The sequence below is a fragment of the Pimephales promelas genome, chromosome 14, assembly GCF_988280905.1.
Source record: "Pimephales promelas chromosome 14, fPimPro1.hap1.1, whole genome shotgun sequence".
NCBI lineage: Eukaryota > Metazoa > Chordata > Actinopteri > Cypriniformes > Leuciscidae > Pimephales > Pimephales promelas.
In genome coordinates this window covers 25324105-25346940 of record NC_142782.1, presented here as the reverse complement: position 1 = coordinate 25346940, position 22836 = coordinate 25324105, and the positions used below count along the sequence as shown (strand labels likewise).

Here is a 22836-nt window from a genome sequence, read left to right as displayed (position 1 = left end):
GACTCTTGGAATGTTTGGCATGATCATGGATATGACGATGTTCATATATTTGGTCTTGGCGGAATAAATCTATAGCCTACAGGTGGAGCTGGGGAAGGTGGAGGGTTTCCAGTAAACACGTCATCAGAAAAGAGAAGAGATGGGAAGATACACTCACCTAAAGGATTATTAGGAACACCTGTTCAATTTCTCATTAATGCAATTATCTAATCAACCAATCACATGGCAGTTGCTTCGATGCTTCAATGCATTTAGGGGTGTGGTCCTGGTCAAGACAATCTCCTGAACTCCCAACTGAATGTCAGAATGGGAAAGAAATGTGATTTAAGTAATTTTGAGCGTGGCATGGTTGTTGGAGCCTGACGGGTCGGTCTGAGTATTTCACAATCTGCTCAGTTACTGGGATTTTCACGCACAACCATTTCTAGGGTTTACAAAGAATGGTGTGAAAAGGGAAAAACCATCCAGTATGCGTCAGTCCTGTGGGGGAAAATGCCTTGTTGATGCTAGAGGTCAGAGGAGAATGGGCCGACTGATTCAAGCTGATAGAAGAGCAACTTTGACTGAAATAACCACTCTTACAACCGAGGTATGCAGCAAAGCATTTGTGAAGCCACAACACGCATAACCTTGAGGCGGATGGGCTACAACAGCAGAAGACCCCACTGGGTACCACTCCTCTCCACTACAAATAGGAAAAAGAGGCTTCAATTTGCAAGAGCTCACCAAAATTGGACAGTTGAAGACTGGAAAAATGAGTCTCATGTGTCTGATGAGTCTCGATTTCTGTTGAGACATTCAGATGGTAGAGTCAGAATTAAGATGGTGTAAACAGAATGAGAACATGGATCCATCATGCCTTGTTACCACTGTGCAGGCTGGTGGTGGTGGTGTAATGATGTGGGGGATGTTTTCTTGGTTCACAGTACTAAAACGGCCCCCACAGTCACCAGATCTCAACCCAATAGAGCATCCTTGGGATGTGGTGGAACGGGAGCTTCGTGCCCTGGATGTGCATCCCACAAATCTCCATCAACTGCAAGATGTTATCCTATCAATATGGGCCAATATTTCTAAAGAATGCTTTCAGCACCTTGTTGAATCAATGCCACGTAGAATTAAAAAGGTGAAAGGGAGTCAAACACAGTATTAGTATGATGTTCCTAATAATCCTTTAGGTGAGTCTATTTTGATTAAAGATTACAAGTCCACATTACATTTTTTATTCGTTTTTTATAAATACTATAATATTTCATAATTCAATGTGACTAAGTAAGGTGAAAGGTTTGAAAATGAACATTTAGTAGCATCTGTTGCTTTCAAACTTTACAAAGAATTAAAAATATTAGTATTAAATGATTAAAAATGGTAATGGAAGGTCTTTTTAACTAAATAATCTCTTTAGATCATATTTTGGTATAAAGGCATCTCTGAAGTCCTGCAAAAATGGTTGAACTGATGGTCATCTCTCTCATGTTGGCACCTTTAAATGTTTGTGTGTCCATGCTGTGATTTGAGCTTGTGCTGACTATTTCTGTCTCAGCAATCATAGATAAATCAAAGAAGGCCAGCAGGCCATGGGAGAGAGTCGTGGACTGCTTCCCCAGTCTGTCAACTGGACAGAATTGCAATGCCATTTTTAAAAGCTTGGAGAAGTGCATTACGAATTCTGTCAAACTGCATCATTTTCTTGTCTTGGCATAATCACGTTCTTGTCATGTCTGTGTAATTTTGCACTATAGATGATGTCCTGGAAGTACTTCACTGGATAATTAAAACTCAAATAGATATCCCGTCCTGCATTTTTTTGTCTTGAATAATCTTCAATGTTAATTTATCTTCAATGACTCAAAGCTCTCCAGGGATGCTAAAAATCTAAGTACTTTTCTCAGGAGGAAAAAAGGACGTTGAAGTAAAAATGCTCTGCTTCTGCACTCTCTGACATCACAGTTGTGCTTTCCTACAGTTTGTTTTCATCCAGTGCTGTCAGTAAACAGCACGTTCAGAGAGTTTTCAATTTCAGCTCACAAACAGTTGTTGCTCTCTGCCTCAACCCAGAAGCAAAGAGAAGCTGTCAGTAGGGACATGATAAAGTCTAGGAAGCATTTTACCCTCCATCCCTTAAATTATCATACTGTACCATCCTCTTCCCAATGAACGGCACATAACCGTGAATAAAAACAATGAGTGTCTTCCAAGAAAAGCTCAGTTCTCATTTCTGCTTCTCTTGCTGATTCTGAGCATGTGTCTGAGCTCTTACTGTAATCTACAGTACTCCTCGGAAAAGGAAACATGCGTTATGCTGATTTGCTTATTGTCCTGCCAGCGGCCATGGCCCGACAGGCCTGTTTGTGCAGACGCCCTTCACACGCAACATATGTTCGTATGGAAGAAATTATACAAGTATGTGAATGAATCATTCACGTCACATATCCAGGCACGAATAGTGTTGAAATCATTATCATATTTATTATAAAATTATATTCATCAACAATTTTGATGTTGGTCATATAGTCTTTAGAATGGCTGATCCGGGTCCTGATGCTGGATATCAATCTAATTTGCTCTGATTCATGTCAATCAAACTTTTCCCTGTAATACAGTAGAAGTACTCTTATATTTGTATTGAATGTGCACTTGTAGAGTACTTCAAATCTTAAAAGTATAATATAACATTAATGAAATAAAAGGTCATAAGTGTACACTTTTAAAATGAGGCGCATTTAAGTTTTACTTGAAGGTATACGTGTGTTTTTTATGTCTTGGCTTAAGCATACTTAAAGGGATACTCCACCATTTTTTTCATTCATTTTTTTATAGTTTTTCAATATTATATTTAATTACATGACAAGTTTAGATAAACCTGACGTTAAAATTTTAGTTATGTAAGTCAATGGGGTCCATCAAATGTTTGGTTACCAACATTCTTCAAAATATCTTCTTTTTTGTTCAGCAGAAGAAAGAAATTCATACAGGTTTGGAACAACTTGAGGGTGAGTATGATGACAGAATGTTCATTTTTGGGTGAACTATCCCTCATTCTTTATATTGTTTTCATATAGTGAGTATACTTTTTAAAAGTATGCTATACTTATTTTTCCACAAGGGCTTGCCGTTCTAAAGCTTCAGCTAGACTCAGTTCCTCTGGGCTGGACTCCACTAAAGCCTGTTGGGGTTTGTTTTAAGTGTGGGCAAAGGTGAAGAACTAAAACACACACCACTCAACAGGCGGTTAAAAACACAGCAAGACCCGTATGAAGGCAGAAAGCTTGATTAATGGCTGCGTTCACGGTCCAGCCAGATTCATGTGGCATCAAACATGAAATTCCTGATTGCTCTTAAATCAATCTCAGATAATTGCAGATTTCCCGGTGTTGAGTTACATCATATCTCAGATGCTGTACGTGATAGCAGCGTTTCCCTCAATTTGATTTCAATGAGATGAGTGCCTTATGCTCAGACATAATAAACAACAGTCATCCTCTTCGTTTTTCTTGCTTTTTTTTTCCACTCCGCTGTCAAACACAGATTTCATCCACATGGAGACATGTTATGAAACCCTTTTAATTGTTTCTGTTTGCAGAACTCCCTCCTCAAGACAAGCCACAGCCGATCAGAGCCTCATCATGTGTCGGGTTTAAATGATGCATGGATGGATGGATGAGAAGCATGCAGGTACTGCAGTCTGACTTTCATTTTCTGAATGGGATTACAGATAAAACGTCATGTATCCTTGTTAAGTCAATACAACTTTTTTCCATAAAAATATTTATTTTCCTAAACCCTGTAAAATTTAAGAATTTATCCATACTCCGATATTTATATTACCCATAAAGCCAAATAATTGTAAAAATATTCAAATAGTTGTTGTTTTTTACTAAAAATGCTCATGTTTTATGCTCTTGTATTATTTCCATATTTTGAAACAGGATATTCATTGAGGAACATTTGTAGTGCGGCACTTGATTATATCCATGAGGAATTGATTGGGTTGCGAAAAGTGGGAGTTATATACCATATTAGAGCCAGATTTGCGGGGCGGATTGAGAGATTTGTAATGTTATATGAAAGGAAAGTTGTTTAGGAAGCAGAGCAAGTTATTCTATTTTTAATTTTTTTTCAGGACTGCTTATGCACTATGCCAGAAACGTGTACTACAAACTCAATTTTATGAAACAAAAAAGGCTGATCTTACAGTGACATGTTTGAGCTAGTGTTACATTTTTACTAATGAGGTAAATGTCGATTTTGGTCACTTGTTTCAGCTAATATGTTACAAATAATAAATGAATGACTCCTAAACCATAAAACCTAGATGAAGCCTATATAGCTATATTTCTTTTATATCTGATACCCAGTCAACTTCTTCAGTGTGTTCGCTTCTCATTTAGTCGTCATATAGTGCTTGGAGACACAACTTCTGTTTTGAAGACGCAGGACTCAGACAGTAAATGAGCCGCGGTGTAGGTAATTGGGGAAATAATCCCCCTTGAGCTGCAACAGCATTTTTTACAAAAAAAATATGAAGTGGAAAAAATGTCATAGCCTGACCACCACATACTATGCAAGAGGAGGAAAGACGGAGATGAAAAATTGCAATAATCCCTTCTTTCCTGTTTATCCTGGCTCAGTTTGATGGTATGTGATACACTGATAAAACAAGGAACCGATGTTTGATGCAGAGGGAAAGGGTTTCTAATGTCAGACGGACCCTTAGATGTTGTAAATTAAAGTAGGAAAAACTGTGTTCTTGCACGTAAATGTGGTGTTAACACAAAGCAGCACTGTAATTAGTAAGGGGACCGAGAGCTAAAAAGTAGAGTGCTTTAATCAATGTAACGTTAAAAAAATAACGTTCATTTGTCTTTTGACACTTGTGAAAAGATCCATGCATATTCGTGTAGTATATAAATAATGAATTAGGCCTAACTCTATAAGAGAAATCACAGAGGATCCTGTTCTTTTCCAGTTCTGTTAGATTTTTTTTGTATGATTACCAAACAGCTATGAAAGCTAAAGAGCAGATCTGCCCTTCAAACAGCGCTTAGAGTGTTCATGGGATTTTGCACATGGTTAATTATATTAGATTAGCACAGATTCCTCTGCTATTCACATTAATAAGCCTGTCTGTGTGGGTGTTTATAAATGTGTGTGTGTGTGTGTGTGTGAGAGAGAGAGAGAGAGAGAGAGGGACTCTCAGTGTTTTTCATGACAGGGGCCAGACAGACCCCCGGGCTCAAGTCTCTCCCGACAGAGCCTGTGATTTATCATCTGTAAGCCCCTTGCTTTAAATCTACACACACTCATAGACTGATCAACCAAGTTCTCATATGGTTAACCGCTCCTCAAAGACAAATCTCTCAATTCTTAACTCTCTTATAGTGTGGAAGGCACTGTCACTCCAATAAATGCAGTGTGCAAAAACATGACACCACTGTAAAGAGAAAAATGGTTCTAAACAGTACCAAATTAGTTCTTCGGCTTGTAACAATACAATACAATTTTGGTGCTAAATAGATCCCTGGTTCCATAAAGATGCATGCTTTAAAAGTGCTATATAGGACCTTTAATGGTGTTATTTAAAAAAGACTTCTATAATTGGGAGCTTGGGATTATCGTGTAATATTGTTTGTTTTACCGTAAAAGGACACCTGAGTTTAAAGGAGTAGTTCACTTTTGAAAAAACTTTTGCTGATAATTTACTCACCTCCATGTCATCCAAGATGTCCATGTCATTCTTTCTTCAGTCGAAAGAAATTAAAGTTTTTGATGAAAACATTCCAGGATTTTTCTCCATATAATGCACTTCAGTGGGAACTAAACGGTTCACGGTACAAAAGACAGTTTCAGTGCAAACTGCAAACTGTTCAAAGGGCTTTAAACGATTCAGACGATGAATAAGGGTCTTATCAAGTGAAACGATTGGTCATTTAAAAAAAACAACTAAGTTTTATAAGCTTAAATGGTCGCCTTGTTCTGTACTGTGATGCATGTTTGTGACTCTCCTGTTTGAACTCGTTCATCAAAATGAACAAATCTTTTTCCGACTCAATTTGTTCGTTTCGTTCGTTGAATGAACCAATTGACTCGGAAAAAGATTTGTTCATTTTGATGAACGAGTTCGAAAAGGAGAGTCACGAACGTGCATCACAGAACAGAGCAAGGCAAGCATTTGAGCTTATAAAACTTAATTAAATGAGAGATTGTTTCGCTTAATAAGAGCCTTATTCATCGTCTGGAATCGTTTAAAGCCCTTTGAACAGTTTGCACTGAAAGTGTCTTTTGGACCTTGAACCTTTTGGTTCCCATTGAAGGCCATTATATGGAGAAAAACCCTGGAATGTTTTCATCAAAAACCTTAATTTCTTTTCGACTGAAGAAAGAAAGACATGGACATCTTGGATGGCATGGGGGTGAGTAAATTATCAGCAAAAGTTTTTTTAAAAGTGAACTATTCCTCGTTTAATAAACCAAATAAGATAAGCTTGAAACCTATTTATTGTGTTAAATTATTTGTTAAAAATGTAACATTTTAAACACATGACTGTAGGCCTACGTTATGACTGTAGGAAGTAATCTTTTATTTGAACAGTGTACTTTTACACAACAAACTCTAAATCGGTTTTGCCCTCCTTAGTGTGTGAGACTGGGCTGTAAAGATGACGAATGTCAGCATTTTTTTCCCCATCAGCGGCGAGGCAAGTTTCACCAGGAGAGCTCTCTGTCACAGCCTTCACACTTCCACAGCTCTCAGGGGGTCAACAGTGTGTGGAAATGGCCACCCTCAGCAACCTCTGCACCACAGTAAATCAGGCCTTGATGATGACGCTGCTGCTGCACTTTTTAGGTTCAGGGGAGGAGGAGGAGTATCAGATGAGAGGGAAATGAGAGGAAAGATGAGAGAGGAGGATTTAGTGTGTGGGAGGATTGCGGTCTGAGGTTGATTTGAAGCTCTCCCAAGGTTGCTTTGGATCTCCGTCATCTCCATAGTTGCTTTTCTGTTTATGAGGCAGAGTTTTGTTTTTCTTTTCAAGTTCTGTTGGTGACTTGCTGCACGCGTGCGACTCTAGTTAGTCTTTGTCGCATTTCACACAGCCCACAATCAGAAAAGAGATGTATTTCTTTAATATTAAAGGGGTGGTTGATTATGATTTTACTTTTCTAAGACTTCAGTAGTGTGTAATGTTGCTGTTTGAGCATAAACAACATCTGCAAAGTTGCAACGCTCAAAGTTCTTTTAAAGAAATAGGTTTTTAAGGACTACAATAAACGGCGGGAAGGGACTACCCAAGCTTCCTCTCGGGTTAGTAACATCACAAACCCTAAAATTTACATAAACCAAGCCCCGGGAACACGATTTATAGATTATCATGACAAGATATGCTAATCAATGACTAAGATAACTACACATAAGCTACATAAATTCGTCAACAAACCATTAAGAAATGGCCTGTTGCATTCTACTGTACATGTTGTCACTTCTTGAGTCTCTCCATCATTGTCTGACTCGGGTTTGAACAAAAAAGGCTAAAAGTTTTTGAAATTTTTAGTACATGTCTGTGTGAGGTAAAAGGACACAAGCTGTTGAAGCTCCGCCCTCTCTAGCTTGTTTGCATTTAAAGGAACCAACACAAAACGGTGCGTTTTTGCTATAAAAATATCTGTGAGGAATTTTGAGCTAAAACATAAAAAGACTTATTTTAAACTCTTGTGAAAAGGACATTATGCCACCCCTTTAAGCCTCAAATTATACACCTTTTAGACTTATCTTAAAAGTTTAGTGTATAAAACATTTTCTCTTGAGCATCCTGGCAACACGGACTCCAGTGGTGTCAGTTTAGGGCAGACCTATCTGATTGCCTTAACAATGGAGAACCTGTTTAGAACAGTCATTATACCAGATGGTGATGGGCAGAAATTACAGAAGCAAGAGAAGAGTTCAAATTCAAAGAGTTTAAACCTGCCTTCATGCTTGCTATGAGTGAGGGAATTAGGGGCCCAAATTCAGAAGCTGAAGGAAAGAGAGCGTGAAACCACAGATCAAATGATAAAGACGAAAAAAAGTAGTCGCCTGGCACGGGGAGCCTCTGCTAAGCACTGCAGGAAGTCATCGGTACAGAGGAGCTAGTCATTAATTTGAAATGATACCTGCGCTAGGCTGGCTGTGGGCCAAACCAAATACAGGTAACGGTGAGGGGAATGCAGCCCTTTTCCTCTGGCTTTGAATGAGCTTTTCTAATTAATATATGGGCCCTGTGTCACCAGGAAGCAATTAGGGGGTGTTGAAGCTGTCACTTCTTGTCTTCATTGAAAAACCTCTCAGTCAGAGGCAGTTACTTCAATACACAGATCAATACACAGTTTTGCTTTACTAGCTTTGTAACCTTTTATCTAAAAAAATTGTTACAAATTCAGTGCAAAGTGCGTTTCATTGTATTCTTGTGAGGTTGTAATTCAGGATTTGCAATGGAAATGAAAAAGCTTCAACGAGTGTCAATAACTCTCCTTGAAATTTTCCTGTATGAGGTGTAAGAGTGGAATTATTTAATACATGCATATTGAAAGTAAAAATAGTTTTGTTTTTCATGACAAAAACTTTTGAAAATAATTCAAGAAATATGATTTTTTTTATCCATTCAGTCACTGTGTACATGTTAATTATAACAACCTAATCATTATTAATTTTCAGTTTTTCTAATGAATGCAAGTGTAGTTTAAGATTTTAAAATGTTCGGCAGCAATAAATATATATATATATGTTGTATTACATCACTAAGACATTTCTAAAATCTAGGGAGGGGGGGTTTGGCCTCCAATATATGCACTGGCAGCCATCTGGATTGAATAAAAATACATGTTAAGAAGTTTGATTGAAGACATGGCAAATAAATCAATAAAACACCGCTTTGCTGACACTCCTGCATTTCACATTTGCTCCATAAATAGATTAAGTTACATTTGACTTCATTGGTTTTATTAAGTATTTCATACAGTTAATCATTTTGGCATCCAGCAGTCCACATTCATCTTACCAGTCCTTTATAGGGAGCCTGAGCCCCCTGAATGCGGTTTTGTTCGTGAGGTTACACACTCAGTGGCTTGTCTGGCAGTGACATACTGGACACTTATTGGCTTCATTGTTTATTATGGGAGTGCAGTCTCAGAGTTGCCAGGTTGGTCAGTATTTACGGTGCTCTGTGACCCATGCCGTGGCTTTGTGGATCGGTGGGGTGATAGAGAGGCCAAGGTCTGGTTCAGGTGAGGCTAGGGTTTCAGTACGACTCCCCTCCATTTACCCTCCCTATGGATCCACGGGCCAATTCACCCACCGGCCTCTTTCAGCCCTACAGCTGTAAATGTCACCTGACTCCTGCCACACCAGCACTTATTGACAGGTCTTTTATTTCTGCCGCTTTAATGAGTGTTAACACTCCTGTTTCATTCCCAAGGTTTTACAAGTATACTAAACACCATTGCCCCCAATAATTCGATGCACTTTGGATGGTTGTTGCTTTTAGACAATTTAAATACATGAGGTTAATATTAAATAGTTTACATTTTATATACAAAATTGCCATTTATGTTGTCTGCCAAATACAAATAGTTTTAAACAATGCAGTTTCATTCATGACAGTAGCTTATAAACACAATCACTTGTTTCATTTCTGAATGAATCCACATTTTTTTTTAATGAATTCGTTTAATAAATGATCCAATGACTCGCTCACAAAGAAATCGAGACCTGCTCAGCGAACCGAAAGTGATGTGTAACTCGCGACCGAATTATTCTATTGATCTGATTCTTTTCAATGAACCGGATCAACAAACTGCATTGAACGATTCTTTGGCAAATTCAACTGAAATTATCATAGCAGTTAATTCACCGATTCAAGAACTCAATGTGTGCAGACTCTTAAAGATGTCATATGAACTCTATTTAAGCTCTGTCCTATCTGTAAAAATACAACTGTGTACCAAAAATTCGAGGTAAAGATTTTTATTTTGTACTCGTACATTTTAATTGCTCAACTTTAGATAATTCATTCATTTAACTTAAAATTATCATATAATCTCAACTTAAATATTTTAGTAATAGGAACTTGGTTATATAGTAGCTTTAAGCTATTTTAGTAAATACTAACTTGCTAATTGGTAACACAATGTTTAGATAACATTAGACAACAATTCAACAATTGCTGAATAAGTACGACAATATAAAACATTTCAAGTGTCATGGCAAAGCATGCTGGAAAATAGAAAGCCCAGCCCATTTTCAGATCAATTTGTCTAAAAAATAATGTTTTAATTAAGTTAATAAAACTCAGAACAATGCAACAAGTCAGATTACTTAAAATGTGTCAGTTTTGTGAACTCATAAGAAAAAGAAAATTATAAATACTCATAAAAGTTCATTTGATTGAACTATTTTGTTTAATTTCAGTTTATCCTACTCAGACCAATTAATTATTTTCAGTGTTAGGGTTTACAGTAAATGGTTCTAGACAGAAACCCTATTCAGGAAGCTCTATATTAGTAGTCATTTCAGCAAATTAACAGTAGAGAAGACGGATTGAAAAAGAATATGAAAGAATAATCAGCTTCTGTTGTTTTGTAACAGCAACATATTTGAATTAAGTCTTCCTAAAACAGAGTGCTAATGGACTGATGACAACTTGATTTATAAACTTAACGCATGTACACATCTTCCCAGCCACTCCGCTCTGTTCCTCTTCCCTTCATTCTCTCTCTTAATTTTTTTATTTTAATATTAGATTTTTAAAAAAGTAATACAAAATCAATACATATTTTAGGAAGGGGTGCTCATAGGGGATTTTCATATTTGGGAGTTTCATACTTGTACAGTAGTTGATCGCAATAGTGACTTCATGCCATTTATGGCAAAAATCTAAAGTTCACCATCACATGCTGCACGAGTGTTTGTCCACTCACCATGGGAGGTTTTTGCAGTTCATGACGGTTCGTGACTGTTATGGTGTGATAAACATCTTGACCTTTGACCCATCCTCCCAGAAAGCAGCTGTCATCTCTTACCATCAAAGAGCATTCTTTGAAGATGAGAAGGCTGTTCCTTAAGTTACTGCCCATCTGAACCTTGAGTAACTTCTTGACTAATCAAGAGATGCTCAGCAATATCTAAAAGGATGTTCCCTCATGTGATCTTACCATGCACACAACAAAATAAACAGGCTTCTGTACAATCCATGTGCATTAAAGAAAGAAAATGATGGTCGGTGTTATTCTAACCCGTTTTAATGTTTACAGAAAATGTCCCCATGGTGTCACTGTAATGCATGGGCTATGAAAACATGTATGTTATTAAGCAAAGTCTTTTTAGTCATTGAAACCATACTGAAATAATAGCCTTTATAATCTCCTCAACTGGCCTGCAGTGATGTATATTAGCTTTGTTATGCTAAGATAATCGCAAAAGCAAAATTCAATTCATGTCATAGTCAGGTTGAAGAAGAAGAAGAGACAAGGAATCTTTGTCTTTAAATTTTATGAACCATCTGTAACGATAATGTTTGTTTTGTTCAACATGGATTAAAATAGCTTGATTGATGCGATGTGATAATGGTCAAAATAAATATCACTTAAGTTTTTAACTTTCATAGTTATACAAGATTTAACTATTTTAAGTCAGCTTAATGTAATTTAAGTTGAAGTGACTTCCAAGATGATTGTACTAGGTACACTCACAGTGTATAAAGTTTGTCCACCCTGTTACATGGCATTTATAAAAATGCAATGTGATGGACGTTTTAAGCTTAAAACCCTTTATTAGCTAGAACAGAACAACATACCAGCAGACGATTTACATTAAGGAAGAATTTTAATAGATATATAAAATATATTACATGTCCATAAATGGACACAACAGTGTTATTGTTGTGTTATGGAAACATAGCACAAACATGTTATGTTTTACGCTATTAAATACGTCATCTAAAAATGAGGAAGAGAGATAAAAGTTTATGACTGATTCTTTCTTTGTTCTTGGAGTTGCTTTCTTTCCAAGGAAATGATGTCATTTCTATCAAGTCATGTGATATAGGGCACATGCTTAAAATTTTAAAGGGCAAATTATATTTTATTGCCTACTAAAACTCATCAACTTATCTTAAAAAACTAAATTAAAATGTCAACTGAAATCATTTTTTTCCTCATTAATTATTGTTTTTATTGAGGAAATTACAGGACTTTAAATGTTTGGAATAAAAAAAATGAATACTTGCTTTATCAATACTTTAACAAGTAACTTTTTATAGGCTACAGCAGAATACCAGATACAAAACTTAGACTATGTGGGTGGGGGCTTTTAAATCTTGTGTTGGACAATGGAGGGCCTTAGAGTCAAAAAGTTTTAACCACTGTTTAAAAACCTTAATTTTCCTTGAGGAAAGTCACCTCTTTCACACAAAGAGTTTTGTGTGGCATACTGAACAATATGGCTTCCCTCCCTGCTCCTTAAACACCCCCTGACTCAGCTGCCGGAGGCAAAACGCACACACAAAGTGGTCGGGGTGAAACTTGCGGTCCAGAGCAGAGATGCAGCGACCTGAGATGGGCTCTCCGCAGGTCCCACACAGAGTGCCCTGTCTCGAGTGATAGTGCAGGGAACAGAGGGGCCGACCGTTCAACTCAAGAAAGCAACCGTCTGTGAAAGGCTTCAGACAGTCCTGGAGAGAGATGAAGAAAGTGGGCATTAATGAGGAAGAATGATTGTGGAGGTGAAGAATTCACCTATGAAGCTCACTACAATAGCACAGACTGGCTGACTCCATATTCCTTCATAATAAGGAGAAAGTCACACGACTGTATTGCATTCCAGTCTTAAACGCCACTAATTCACTCACCGCACATACAAAGCAGTCGGGGTGCCAGGTTCCATTGGCTGCGGACAGATAGTTATCCTTCACTGGCTCTCCACAGCCGGAGCATTTGGGTGCAAAGAGGCGGTAGAAATCCCTAGAGCAATATGGTTTACCATCTTTCTCCATATAGCCTGCAGACAAAAACACATTTATTAAGTACAAAAGATCATTTTTCAAATGATGACCAGATCCGCTGACTTGTTTAATTGGGGAATTTCCAATTGTCTCACCATCAGGTCCAAATAGATCCCCACAGTGGGAGCAGAAGAAATGTTCTGGGTGCCATGTTTGATCCATCGCTGTTAGAATGTTCTGTGCAAAACACACTAATTTACCACCTTGTTTGTCAAGTGAAAATGTCATTCCAAATATTTGTATATACGAATTTTAAATAAATGAAATTATTATTAAATAAATAAAAATGTTTATTTATAGATATTCAAAAATTTAAATAAATAACACTGTAAACAAAATGTTTTCATGATTTGTAATCACAACATTTTTTCTTTTGTCAAATCAACTTAGATCATTTATGTAGTTCAGATAACATAATATTTTGAGTTTCTGGTGATTAAATTAATCTCCTTCATTGTATTAACTCAATTTTTCCATTTCTATGAATTTTCAATTTTAAGGCAACCAGATTCCTTTTTTTTAAGTTAAACCAACAATATTTTTTACAGTGTAGGTAATAGGTAATAAGAAGGTAATAAATCTAAATAAATGTATACTATATATATATATATATATATATATATATATATATATATACATTACATTATATATTTTAAATATTACATTTGATATTTTTATATTTTTTGTAAATTACATTTTTACATATTTACTAATAATTTTATTTCATATTTAGAATTTAATAATTAATTCTAATTAGTTATAAATGTATATAGTTGTATTATACAATATATATATATATATATATATATATATATATATATATATAATAGAGCCAAAAATAAAGAAAATAGTCTTTAGAATGCAACACAAATATAAGAAATGTTCATTTAAAACTGTAACTGAGCCTTCCAAGGGTAAATACACACAGACATGGCGAGTCACCTGTGTAATAGGACCCTTGCAGTAAGCGCAGCGAGGGGAAAAGAGGTTTTGGTAGTCTTTTTCACAGTACGGCTTCCCGTCTCTCTCAAAGAAACCACTGCTGCCGAATTCTTCCCTGCATGTCGTACACACAAAGTGTTCTGGGTGCCACACCTGACCCAAAGCTGTGATCATCTGCACGGGTAGAAAAACATAGACAGTAAAATTGTGAGATGACAAATTTGTTAATTCAGAAAACTCACCAGATTTGCAGAGAACAAAACATTATTATAATAAAATATTTTGTCTGTATCTTGCTAGTACCTTCCCAGCTATACACTTGCCACAAGAAGCACAATGGCCTTTGGCAGCTGTGCGGACCCCCATTTTCTCCATGTCCGAGCTGAGAGAGCCCAGCAAGTCGTCTATAGCATCCACACTCTTGGATACTTTCTCTGACAGGGGAGGATGCTGTGGTTTCTTCCCCTCTTCCTGACTTCCACTATCACTTTCTTTAGTTTCCTCTGTTTTTTTGCCCTTTACTGACTTGCGAGCCACTGGAGGAGGGCTTGATGTAGGAATTGGTTCTGAAACCTATAAAATAAAGTATATGTGGTCCATTTCAAAGCATTATGATTTTAATTGATTCCAATTGGCATGAATTAGTAGCGTTAATACACTTATACTGCCCTCTTCTGGTACCACTCATTATGTGCAATGGCGGTAAAATGCGCGTTGATGCATGAAAAGATGAACTGATGTCAACCTCATGTTTCCCTCACCTCCAGACCGAGTCCCAGCAGCTCATTCATGATGGAGTCTAGCTCTCGCGTAGCTGTGCCGGGACTCATCACTCCTGCCTCCACAGGGGCTGGAAGCATGCTAGAAAAAGATTATTGTTCTTGGTGAACAGCTGAACCTCAAAGGACAGCAAGCATGCCAAAATATGATCTCACAAATAAGATACATACAACAGATATTTGTATTGTATATTTTTCAAAAAGATGGATGTACCTGTAGGCATTATCACATTTCTGTCCTCCACCAGCAACAAGACATGAGGATTCAATCTGTGACGATAGGGAAAAAAGCATTTAGAAAGACAACGCATTCTCATTATCGGGTAGGTTTATGTCTGGTGTAGGTTTAGACGCGATCCCAGGGCGTCATATAACTGACGCTAAAGGGTGCCTAAAGCGTCGGATATTGAAGCATGGTCAAAATGCTTCCCAATTAAGGCGTCAGTTAGATGACGCCTTGGGATGAGAATGGGCTGAGAATGAATAAGTTTAGGCCTAAATATATATGTATTAGCTATTAAAGACAAAAAAAAAATAGTTCAAAAATTAGTGGTCAGTAAGATTTTATTTAAAAATAATAGTCATACTTATTTCGCAAGGTTTCATTGAATTGATCTAAATGTTTAAATGTTATAAATCAAAGAATCCTGAGAAAAAAATATAATTTACATTTAGCAGCACAACTGTTTGCATTGATTATAAGAAATCTTATCAGCATATTAGAATGATTTCTGAAGGATCATTGTGACACAAGAAATGATGCTGAAAATTCAGCTTTGTCATTACAGGAATAAATTACATTTAAAAAAATATAAACCAGTTATTTTAAATGTATAATAATATTTCGTAATATTACTGTATTTTTGAAAAAATAATGCTTTCTTTGTGAGCAGAAGAGACTAATCATACTGACACCAAACTTTTATGTTTTTGAAACTGTAATGTTTTCAAAATTCTTGTTTCAGTACAACTTGAAAATGGTTTGCATGAAATGTAATTACTTGTTCAAACTGAGTTGTGTTGTTGCTTTTAACGGACGCTTCCAGTGAGAAAGGTTTGGGTGGAATGGGTGCAGGAACACTTGAAGTCTGGGTGGAGTTCTGAGCCAACTGCTCCAGAAGCATGTCTGAAATATCAAAATCACATGAAAATAATGCAGTGACACTGAAATCAGGAAATCAGTGACACTGAACTCGAACTGACACTGAGAAAAAAAACATACTGCATTACAGCAATCATGTTTACAACTAAAGGTGAAGCCGCTCAACATTAGCAATTTGTGTCATTTCCTGAGGAAGTGAAAAGGCACCACACTGTCATCGCAACGGATGCAGAGCACAGAACATAAAAAAACACTTGAATTTCAAAATTTTGCAACAATTTTTTGCTGACATAGGAAATGTTACTAATAGAAATGGGTGGTCTGACTAACTTCTGTAAGACTACCAAGAAAAATACATGGAAGAACATAATTTTATTCCTAATACAACACTTCTCACATGGAGGAAAAACGTATATATTCTCAGTATAAATGCTGCCAGTAAAGGATATTTATATATACACTCTAAAAAATGCTGGGTTGTTTTAACCCAACTTTGGGTCAAATATGGACTAACCCAGCTGTTGGGTTAAATTTTTACATTACATTTTTAACCCAACATTTCGGGTTTGTCCATATTTGACCCAAAATTGGGTTAAAATAACCCAGCATTTTTTAGAGTGTAGTATACCTATATATTCTTTTTTATTTCCCGAATGACAACATTTCTCACTCTATCCCAGAATGTCCTGGTTTAAATAGATATAAATACACCCAACTATTCAAAAAAAAAAAAAAAAAAAAAGGTGACAATGTTCACTGATGCTCAAGGAGGCAACACAATGCATTAAGAGCCAGGGGACGTAAACTTTTTGAATTGGATGATTGGGGTAAATTGTACTTATTTTGTCTTCTGGGAAACATGTAAATATCTTGTACATGTAGCTTCTGAAGGGTAGAAAAAAGCTAAATCACATCAACATCCTGTTCAAAAGTTTACTGTACATCCCCGGCTCTTAATTCATCGTGTCTCCTTCTTATTTCACCTTTTTAAATAATTGTTTATGAGCCCCTCAATTGTCCTCAGCGTGAAAAAATGGATCTAAAATTATACATTCACTGTTCGAAAGGGTTCAATTATGCAGATTCAGAAAATGCTGGAAAACCAAAGAATGAGACCTGGAGGATTCTGAAGAACATGGGCAATTTAACTGCTCAAGTATTAACTGCTCACCAACAACACAGTATTAAGATTCTAGGGTATGTAAACTTTTGAAATGTGTATTTGTGTAAATTCAGTTAATGTTTTGTCTTGTGGCTTTTTATAATCCGTATTTTGTTCAAATGATTAACATCTTGCATATTCTTCAAGGGGTATAGCCAAACAGCAGACCTGTACATCTATAGAGACTGATTAAGACTTTAGTGTTAGAAGGACACAGAACGTCGAACAACTCACCGAGTTCATCCATGGTGGTCTGAGGCTTGAGATGAGAGGTAAGCAGCGCACGTTGCGTGTTCTCAGTGAGCATGTGTGGTAGGGTGATCTGATACATGCAGCTGTGGGTTGAGCTCAGTGAAACTGATGTTGCTTCCTTTTTGTGTTCTTGTTATTTCAGTCCTTTTCTCATGTATTTCACCTTTTTGCATTTTGCTGTCATTTACCAAAATGAACACTGAATGATTTGAGTGGCCGTTTGGCCGTGTTTAATTTTTATTATTATTAGTAGTAGGCTATTAGCTGTATAATACATATAGTAACCTAATAAAAGTGGTGTTACAAAACCAGTGTAATTAGATTGTTTTAGAACATTGTTGAAAATGTTTTACCAATGGTTAAAAATTAAGGTAGGCTAAATGTGTAAAAAGAAAAGTGTGTACGTGACAAGATAGCATGTTTAAGAAGTGTAGGCTACTGTAAACACTCATGAACAGCACTTTGGTACCATTTTATTCATTTTTTATTATTATTTTTTTTTAGAAATGACTTATAGGCCAAGTCTTTTCACACATAAAACACTGTTCTGATCATGTAAAATTATAACATCACGGTGATTATTCTCAGACTACATTTCCCATAGATCTTTGCCCTGCCGTGAAGAATGCTGGGACAGGAAACTTCCGATTCGGTTTCTCTATCTGCAGCTCGCTTGACATATACCCCAGTATTAAGCAGATGAATTCAGCTGATATTCATTATTTTTATGTAGCATCTCTTTCGTGGCGAGATAAATTCCATGCTCGTTACACTGAGTTAAGCTGTAGTCTGTTGATTGACTGAGCGGTTCCTCCTTAAAAGGGCAACAGTTCGAGCGAGTGGGCCCCGCAAACACTTTCGCGCAGGGTCTTATTTAAGGTATGACAGAGGTTTCCTGATGTCGGTTACTTATGTTATGACCGTTATGACTTTGTTGTTGGACCTTAATATAACGTTACTTACACTTTTGTCATTACTATATGCATCTATTTAAAATGAGGCCTGAGAGCAGCTAGGGTGGCACTTTCAATGAATAGGCTAGAGTAGCCTACATAAGACTTAAACTTTTAAAATTACTTTTTTTCCCCTGACCCCCTTTTTTCCCATAGAAAAACAAACAAATAAACAAAAAAATCAACTACGCGTAATTGTCAGAGTGTTTTTCTCTCTTTTATTTCAGTGTGTGTGGCACCTGTCAGGGTGATGTCGTCCTCTAGCGACACTCCTCGGAGTCAGTGGCGCAGGGAGTTGGATGCCCGCAGGAGTAAGTCTCGCGTGCGGCTGGGTTCGTGTCTGCAGAGCTGGGGTCATCTCAAAGAGAAACTGGGCTTTTCTCTTCACTCAGAGCTCGCTCAGCATCTGCTGCAGAGGTATAAAACAGTCAGAGAGATACAGTTACCCTTAGACCGATGACAGTTCGTTGAATGTGCTCTCTAGAATTCCAGTTAAATCACATCTGCAGTTGTTGATTCTGGCTTTGTAGAGACTTCATTTTTTTCCATTTGTTGTGATCGTGTTCCAGATCATACAGGGGAAAAGACAGGACTTATGAGTGAGCTTAAAATGAAGTATAGGCAGAAAAACAAAGATGAACTTGTGGTTTATGGAGTTAAAAACATATTGAAGTTTGGCTGACAGCCAAGTATTTTGGTGGTGTGAAGCATTATAGATAAGATGTGGTCTAACTGACGATGACAACTGCTTCCTGTTTTGCAGCTATGTATCAAGAGTTTGCATCAAGTGCTCAGGTAAAGGGATAGTTCATACATAAAATTATAATTATGACATCATTTACTTTTTCATTTTTGTATAAAGTTGTTCTAAACCTGTATGACTTCATAACTAAGTGTAACATTTTCAAACATTCACTGCTAAAAACTATTTTCTTCATATTTTTGTCTTTTTCCACTTCAAATATTTAAAGATTCTTATATCAGAATACAAGATATTAAGTCTTATTTTCTGAATAATGTATCAACATTTTGTGTTTATACTTAAAACAATAAAACAAATGTCTGTCACTCGTGTAAGAACTAATTGCATTATATATATATATATATATATATATATATATATATATGTGTGTGTGTGTGTCGAATGTCTACTTTAGTTTTACATGTCACTATGGCTTCTTTAGGTGATGGGAAAGGAGAGATCACAAGCACCTTATCAACTACCAAGGAATCTTTGCAGGAACTTATCCTGCTGGTCCACAACCATGGGCGGATGTGCCTTTCCCCCCCTGTCCTGCATTCTCGGCCTGTCACAAAAGCAACAATTCAAGATCAGAGTGCTCATGCAACAGGGAGAAGAGAAGCTGAAACCAATTCCAAGGACTGTGAGGTGGACGTGTGTCTCAAGTACACCTGTGAAGGTGGACATGACTTTTTGTGGTCTCCTATTAAGATGGATAAGGCAATGACATCTACAAACGAAGGTGAAATAACTGCAGCCAGCCCAAAGAGACTCAAACAACGAGGCAGGAGGTGGATGAAGGATCCAGAAGCAGAGATAGAAAGACAAGAGGTGATGATGGCTAGATTAAAAACCAGACGGCAACTACGAGAAAACGCTAAAGTTACCACAAATGACGCCGAACAGAAAAACAACACAAGGTCTCAAACGTTCGGAGACAACAAGAATGCAGGTGACTTTGCAGGTGTTTTTAAGGATTTTTCTCAAATAAAGATGCTGTTTTTGTTTTTTAAGAAATAACTAGAATCATGTGTTAAGGTGTTACAGTGACTGAGACTTCTGAGACACAGAAAGGAAATAATGTGGCAGCTGACTTTTCGCATTCAGAACATAGGTATATATTTTTTGCATATTTGAATGTTTAGCTGTGTTTATAATATTTAGTTTAATTATGTCTTCTCAATCTTTTTCTGATTGTCAGAAAAACTGATCTGTCTTCAGCAGACAGTGATGAGATGACTGAAGATGAACCTGCCAGGGTTTGCACTGAAAACCAAAGCCCCGCTGATAGGTATTTCCTCTATTCATCTACTCTCTTAATGAATCAATTAGACATGTTAAGCCAAGTCTCTGTCTCCTAGCAGTGAGGAAGTTGCAGTGCTGAATTTAACCAACAGAGGGATCCAGAGTAGAGCAGATCCTACTGAGAAACACAACACCAACAAAAAGGCAGGAACACTTCACAATAACAGGTAATTTTTCTAACTGCAGATGTTTTTTATATTTTCATATTTTAGGATTTTCTAACAAGTTCAATAAAATCTTAAGTTCTTTACTTTTTTCTCTCCAGTCCACAGTCTTTGAAAGATGATGTGTCCCAGATTGGTGGCAAGAGAAAACGGTTTGTTTTTTTTATTTTACCAATATGAATATTGTTTATAAAATATTTACTGTATTTATATACACCTTATGTATAGTTATTTGAGTTTTAAATATTAGAATAGTAATTTATTTTATTTATTTGGTGATATTTTCATGGTTTTATTTTGAATGCCTTATGATGTCCTATTGTTGTATCATATGTTGACGTCATATTACATGATACTGATCTCTGCGTTTACAGAAAATCAACATCCAAAGTGATTTTGCCTTGTGAGTTTCAAGGCTGCGATAAGATTTTCTCTAGTCGGCAATATCTCAATGTGAGTGCTGAGTCAATATTGACTGTCCATGACACATTCATTAGTCTTTACTATACTAAAACATTTCCCATTGTTCTGCACTGATCTGACTGTTAGAAAAGAAACTTTATTTAAAACACAATTACATTGATTGCAACTTTATTTAAAACAGAATTATGTTGATTGCAAGGTTAAATGGAAAAGCATCAGCGCTGAGTCAGGATGGAAAAGCGTCTCACAATCTGTTCCTCTCCTCAGCATCATGTCAAGTACCAGCATCTCCAGCAGAAGACCTTCACCTGCTCGCATCCCCCCTGCAGCAAGTCATTCAACTTCAAGAAGCATCTGAAGGAACATGAAAAGTTGCACAGTAGTGAGTATTCAGTCCAAGTCCACCTTATTCCTGACGACCTTTCTGTGTTTTGAATTATGGGTGGCACTTCTGGTTTGGGGAACTTCCATTCAAAAAGACTGAAACGAATGTGTCGAAAATCATCTTTGATTGTTGATGTCAAATGCTGGATGTCTTATCAAAGTCTGGCCTAGTGTATTTTGGTGCAAATTAATTTACATTTAATTGAAGGCATGTAGAATCCAAATTAGTCAATGCTAATAGATGCAAAAGTAGATGCAAAAGTGGACACAGTGAAAAAAAATCCTCAAAAAAAGTTCCCATTTTTATTGTGTTTGTCTTTTATATACTATATACTATAATGTACTTGCATCAAAAAAAGTATTATTTGGTACAACATAAACTTGTAAATGCAATGCCAAAAATGTATTGCATGTATTTTGTTTAAATACAATGTAAAAACGTGTATGTATACAATAAGTGCATTGTATCAAATTGTTATTTTAAAGGTTAGTACATTGTAGTTTATGGCACTTTAAAACCATGAACAATTACAGAAAGTTAAAGAAAATCCAATCCAGACAGCAGAAGTAACTTACAGTATAAACATGGATTGTGTGTGCTTTGAATTATTGGATGCTGAAATTGCTTTCATACTGTATGATATTTAAACAAGGTAAAATTAATAATAATAAATTTTAGTGTAATTATAGTGAAAGTTTTGTTTACTTTGTATGCTAAAAAAATATTTTTCTAATGTCAAATCTATGTCCAGAAGCAAACCCACTGAAGACCCGCTGGACAAATACAGTAAGCAGTAGGGATGAGTGATGTTTTTCATGTTGTGGTTAGTAACATGGTTCTCTCTATATGATTCTTTGTGCCTGTGAGATCAGAGAGACTATATCTGTGAGTTCTGTGCCCGGGCGTTCCGAACCAGCAGTAACCTGATCATCCACCGCAGGATACACACCGGAGAGAAACCACTGCAGTATGAGTTTCACCACATACACACACGTGCACTAGGCCCTTTGTTTTATACCAAAGCTTGCGTACATCCCAAACAAATTTTTGCATGAAGATTCCCTCAATATTTAGCACAACAACTGCTCAAGGCTTTGCTATTACAGTTCTCAGCTCCAGATATAACTCACCCCTTCTCTCTTTTTCAGGTGTGAGGTGTGTGGCTTTACCTGTCGACAGAAAGCCTCTCTGAATTGGCATATGCGGAAGCACAATGCTGAGAGCACCTACCAGTTCCCCTGTGAGATCTGCGGTCGTCGCTTTGAAAAGAGAGACAATGTCACAGCTCACCGAAGCAAGAGCCACCCAGACAACGAAACACCCACTCCTGAGCTTCTCCTTCCTCCTTCTGACCCAGTCCCGCATCCTTTTGCGCAGCGCAGATCTTCCCCTTCTGTTTCCAGGAATCACATTTCTGTAGAATAACATTTGTGATGCCGTGTTTTGATGAAATATGGTACCATTTGTGCATCCTTGAACTTGAGCAAACTTTACTGTGGGACTGTTTGGCTTCTATAAACAAACTGAGAAATTGCCATGTGGTTTATCTGACGGTGTTTATTCTGATTTTAGTGAAGTATATATTGTGTTTTCATC

At 36.8% G+C, this 22836-nt stretch overlaps 2 protein-coding genes across 8 annotated transcripts; one reads left to right on the top strand and one right to left on the bottom strand.

Moving 5' to 3' along the window:
- Nucleotides 1-10043: 10043 nt before the first annotated feature.
- lpxn (leupaxin) lies at nt 10044-17362 on the bottom strand. Its single transcript, XM_039677303.2, has 9 exons — nt 17251-17362; nt 15754-15878; nt 14967-15022; nt 14735-14834; nt 14277-14546; nt 13974-14147; nt 13127-13208; nt 12879-13027; nt 10044-12701 (listed from the first exon to the last, which is right to left on the bottom strand). Exons 1-9 carry the CDS (start codon nt 17345-17347, stop codon nt 12435-12437), a joined length of 1320 nt encoding a protein of 439 aa, XP_039533237.1. The 5' UTR covers nt 17348-17362; the 3' UTR covers nt 10044-12434.
- znf692 (zinc finger protein 692) lies at nt 16603-22775 on the top strand. 7 transcript variants are annotated; one of them, XM_089119726.1, is made up of 12 exons: nt 16605-17288; nt 18449-18638; nt 18985-19016; nt 19406-19915; nt 20002-20077; nt 20165-20254; nt 20328-20435; nt 20534-20584; nt 20807-20885; nt 21123-21237; nt 22108-22207; nt 22389-22775. In XM_089119726.1, exons 1-12 carry the CDS (start codon nt 17282-17284, stop codon nt 22663-22665), a joined length of 1635 nt encoding a protein of 544 aa, XP_088975852.1. In that variant the 5' UTR covers nt 16605-17281; the 3' UTR covers nt 22666-22775. The 7 variants fall into 7 exon arrangements, with proteins under 7 accessions (XP_088975857.1, XP_088975856.1, XP_088975852.1 ...); XM_089119725.1 differs by having other exon boundaries at nt 20325-20435; XM_089119728.1 differs by having other exon boundaries at nt 20002-20079; nt 20179-20254.
- Nucleotides 22776-22836: the final 61 nt, after the last annotated feature.

Excerpts from the sequence above, each read along its gene's own strand:
- znf692 (XM_089119725.1), top strand. Across the intron at positions 20,585-20,806 it reads ATTGGTGGCAAGAGAAAACG|AAAATCAACATCCAAAGTGA; the intron begins GTTTGTTTTTTT and ends CTGCGTTTACAG. Across the intron at positions 21,238-22,107 it reads ACATGAAAAGTTGCACAGTA|ATCAGAGAGACTATATCTGT; the intron begins GTGAGTATTCAG and ends TGTGCCTGTGAG.
- lpxn (XM_039677303.2), bottom strand. The coding sequence starts at position 17,347 with ATGTATCAGATCACCCTACCACACATGCTCACTGAGAACACGCAACGT. Across the intron at positions 14,835-14,966 it reads AAATGTGATAATGCCTACAG|CATGCTTCCAGCCCCTGTGG; the intron begins GTACATCCATCT and ends ATCTTTTTCTAG. Across the intron at positions 14,148-14,276 it reads GCAAGTGTATAGCTGGGAAG|ATGATCACAGCTTTGGGTCA; the intron begins GTACTAGCAAGA and ends CTACCCGTGCAG.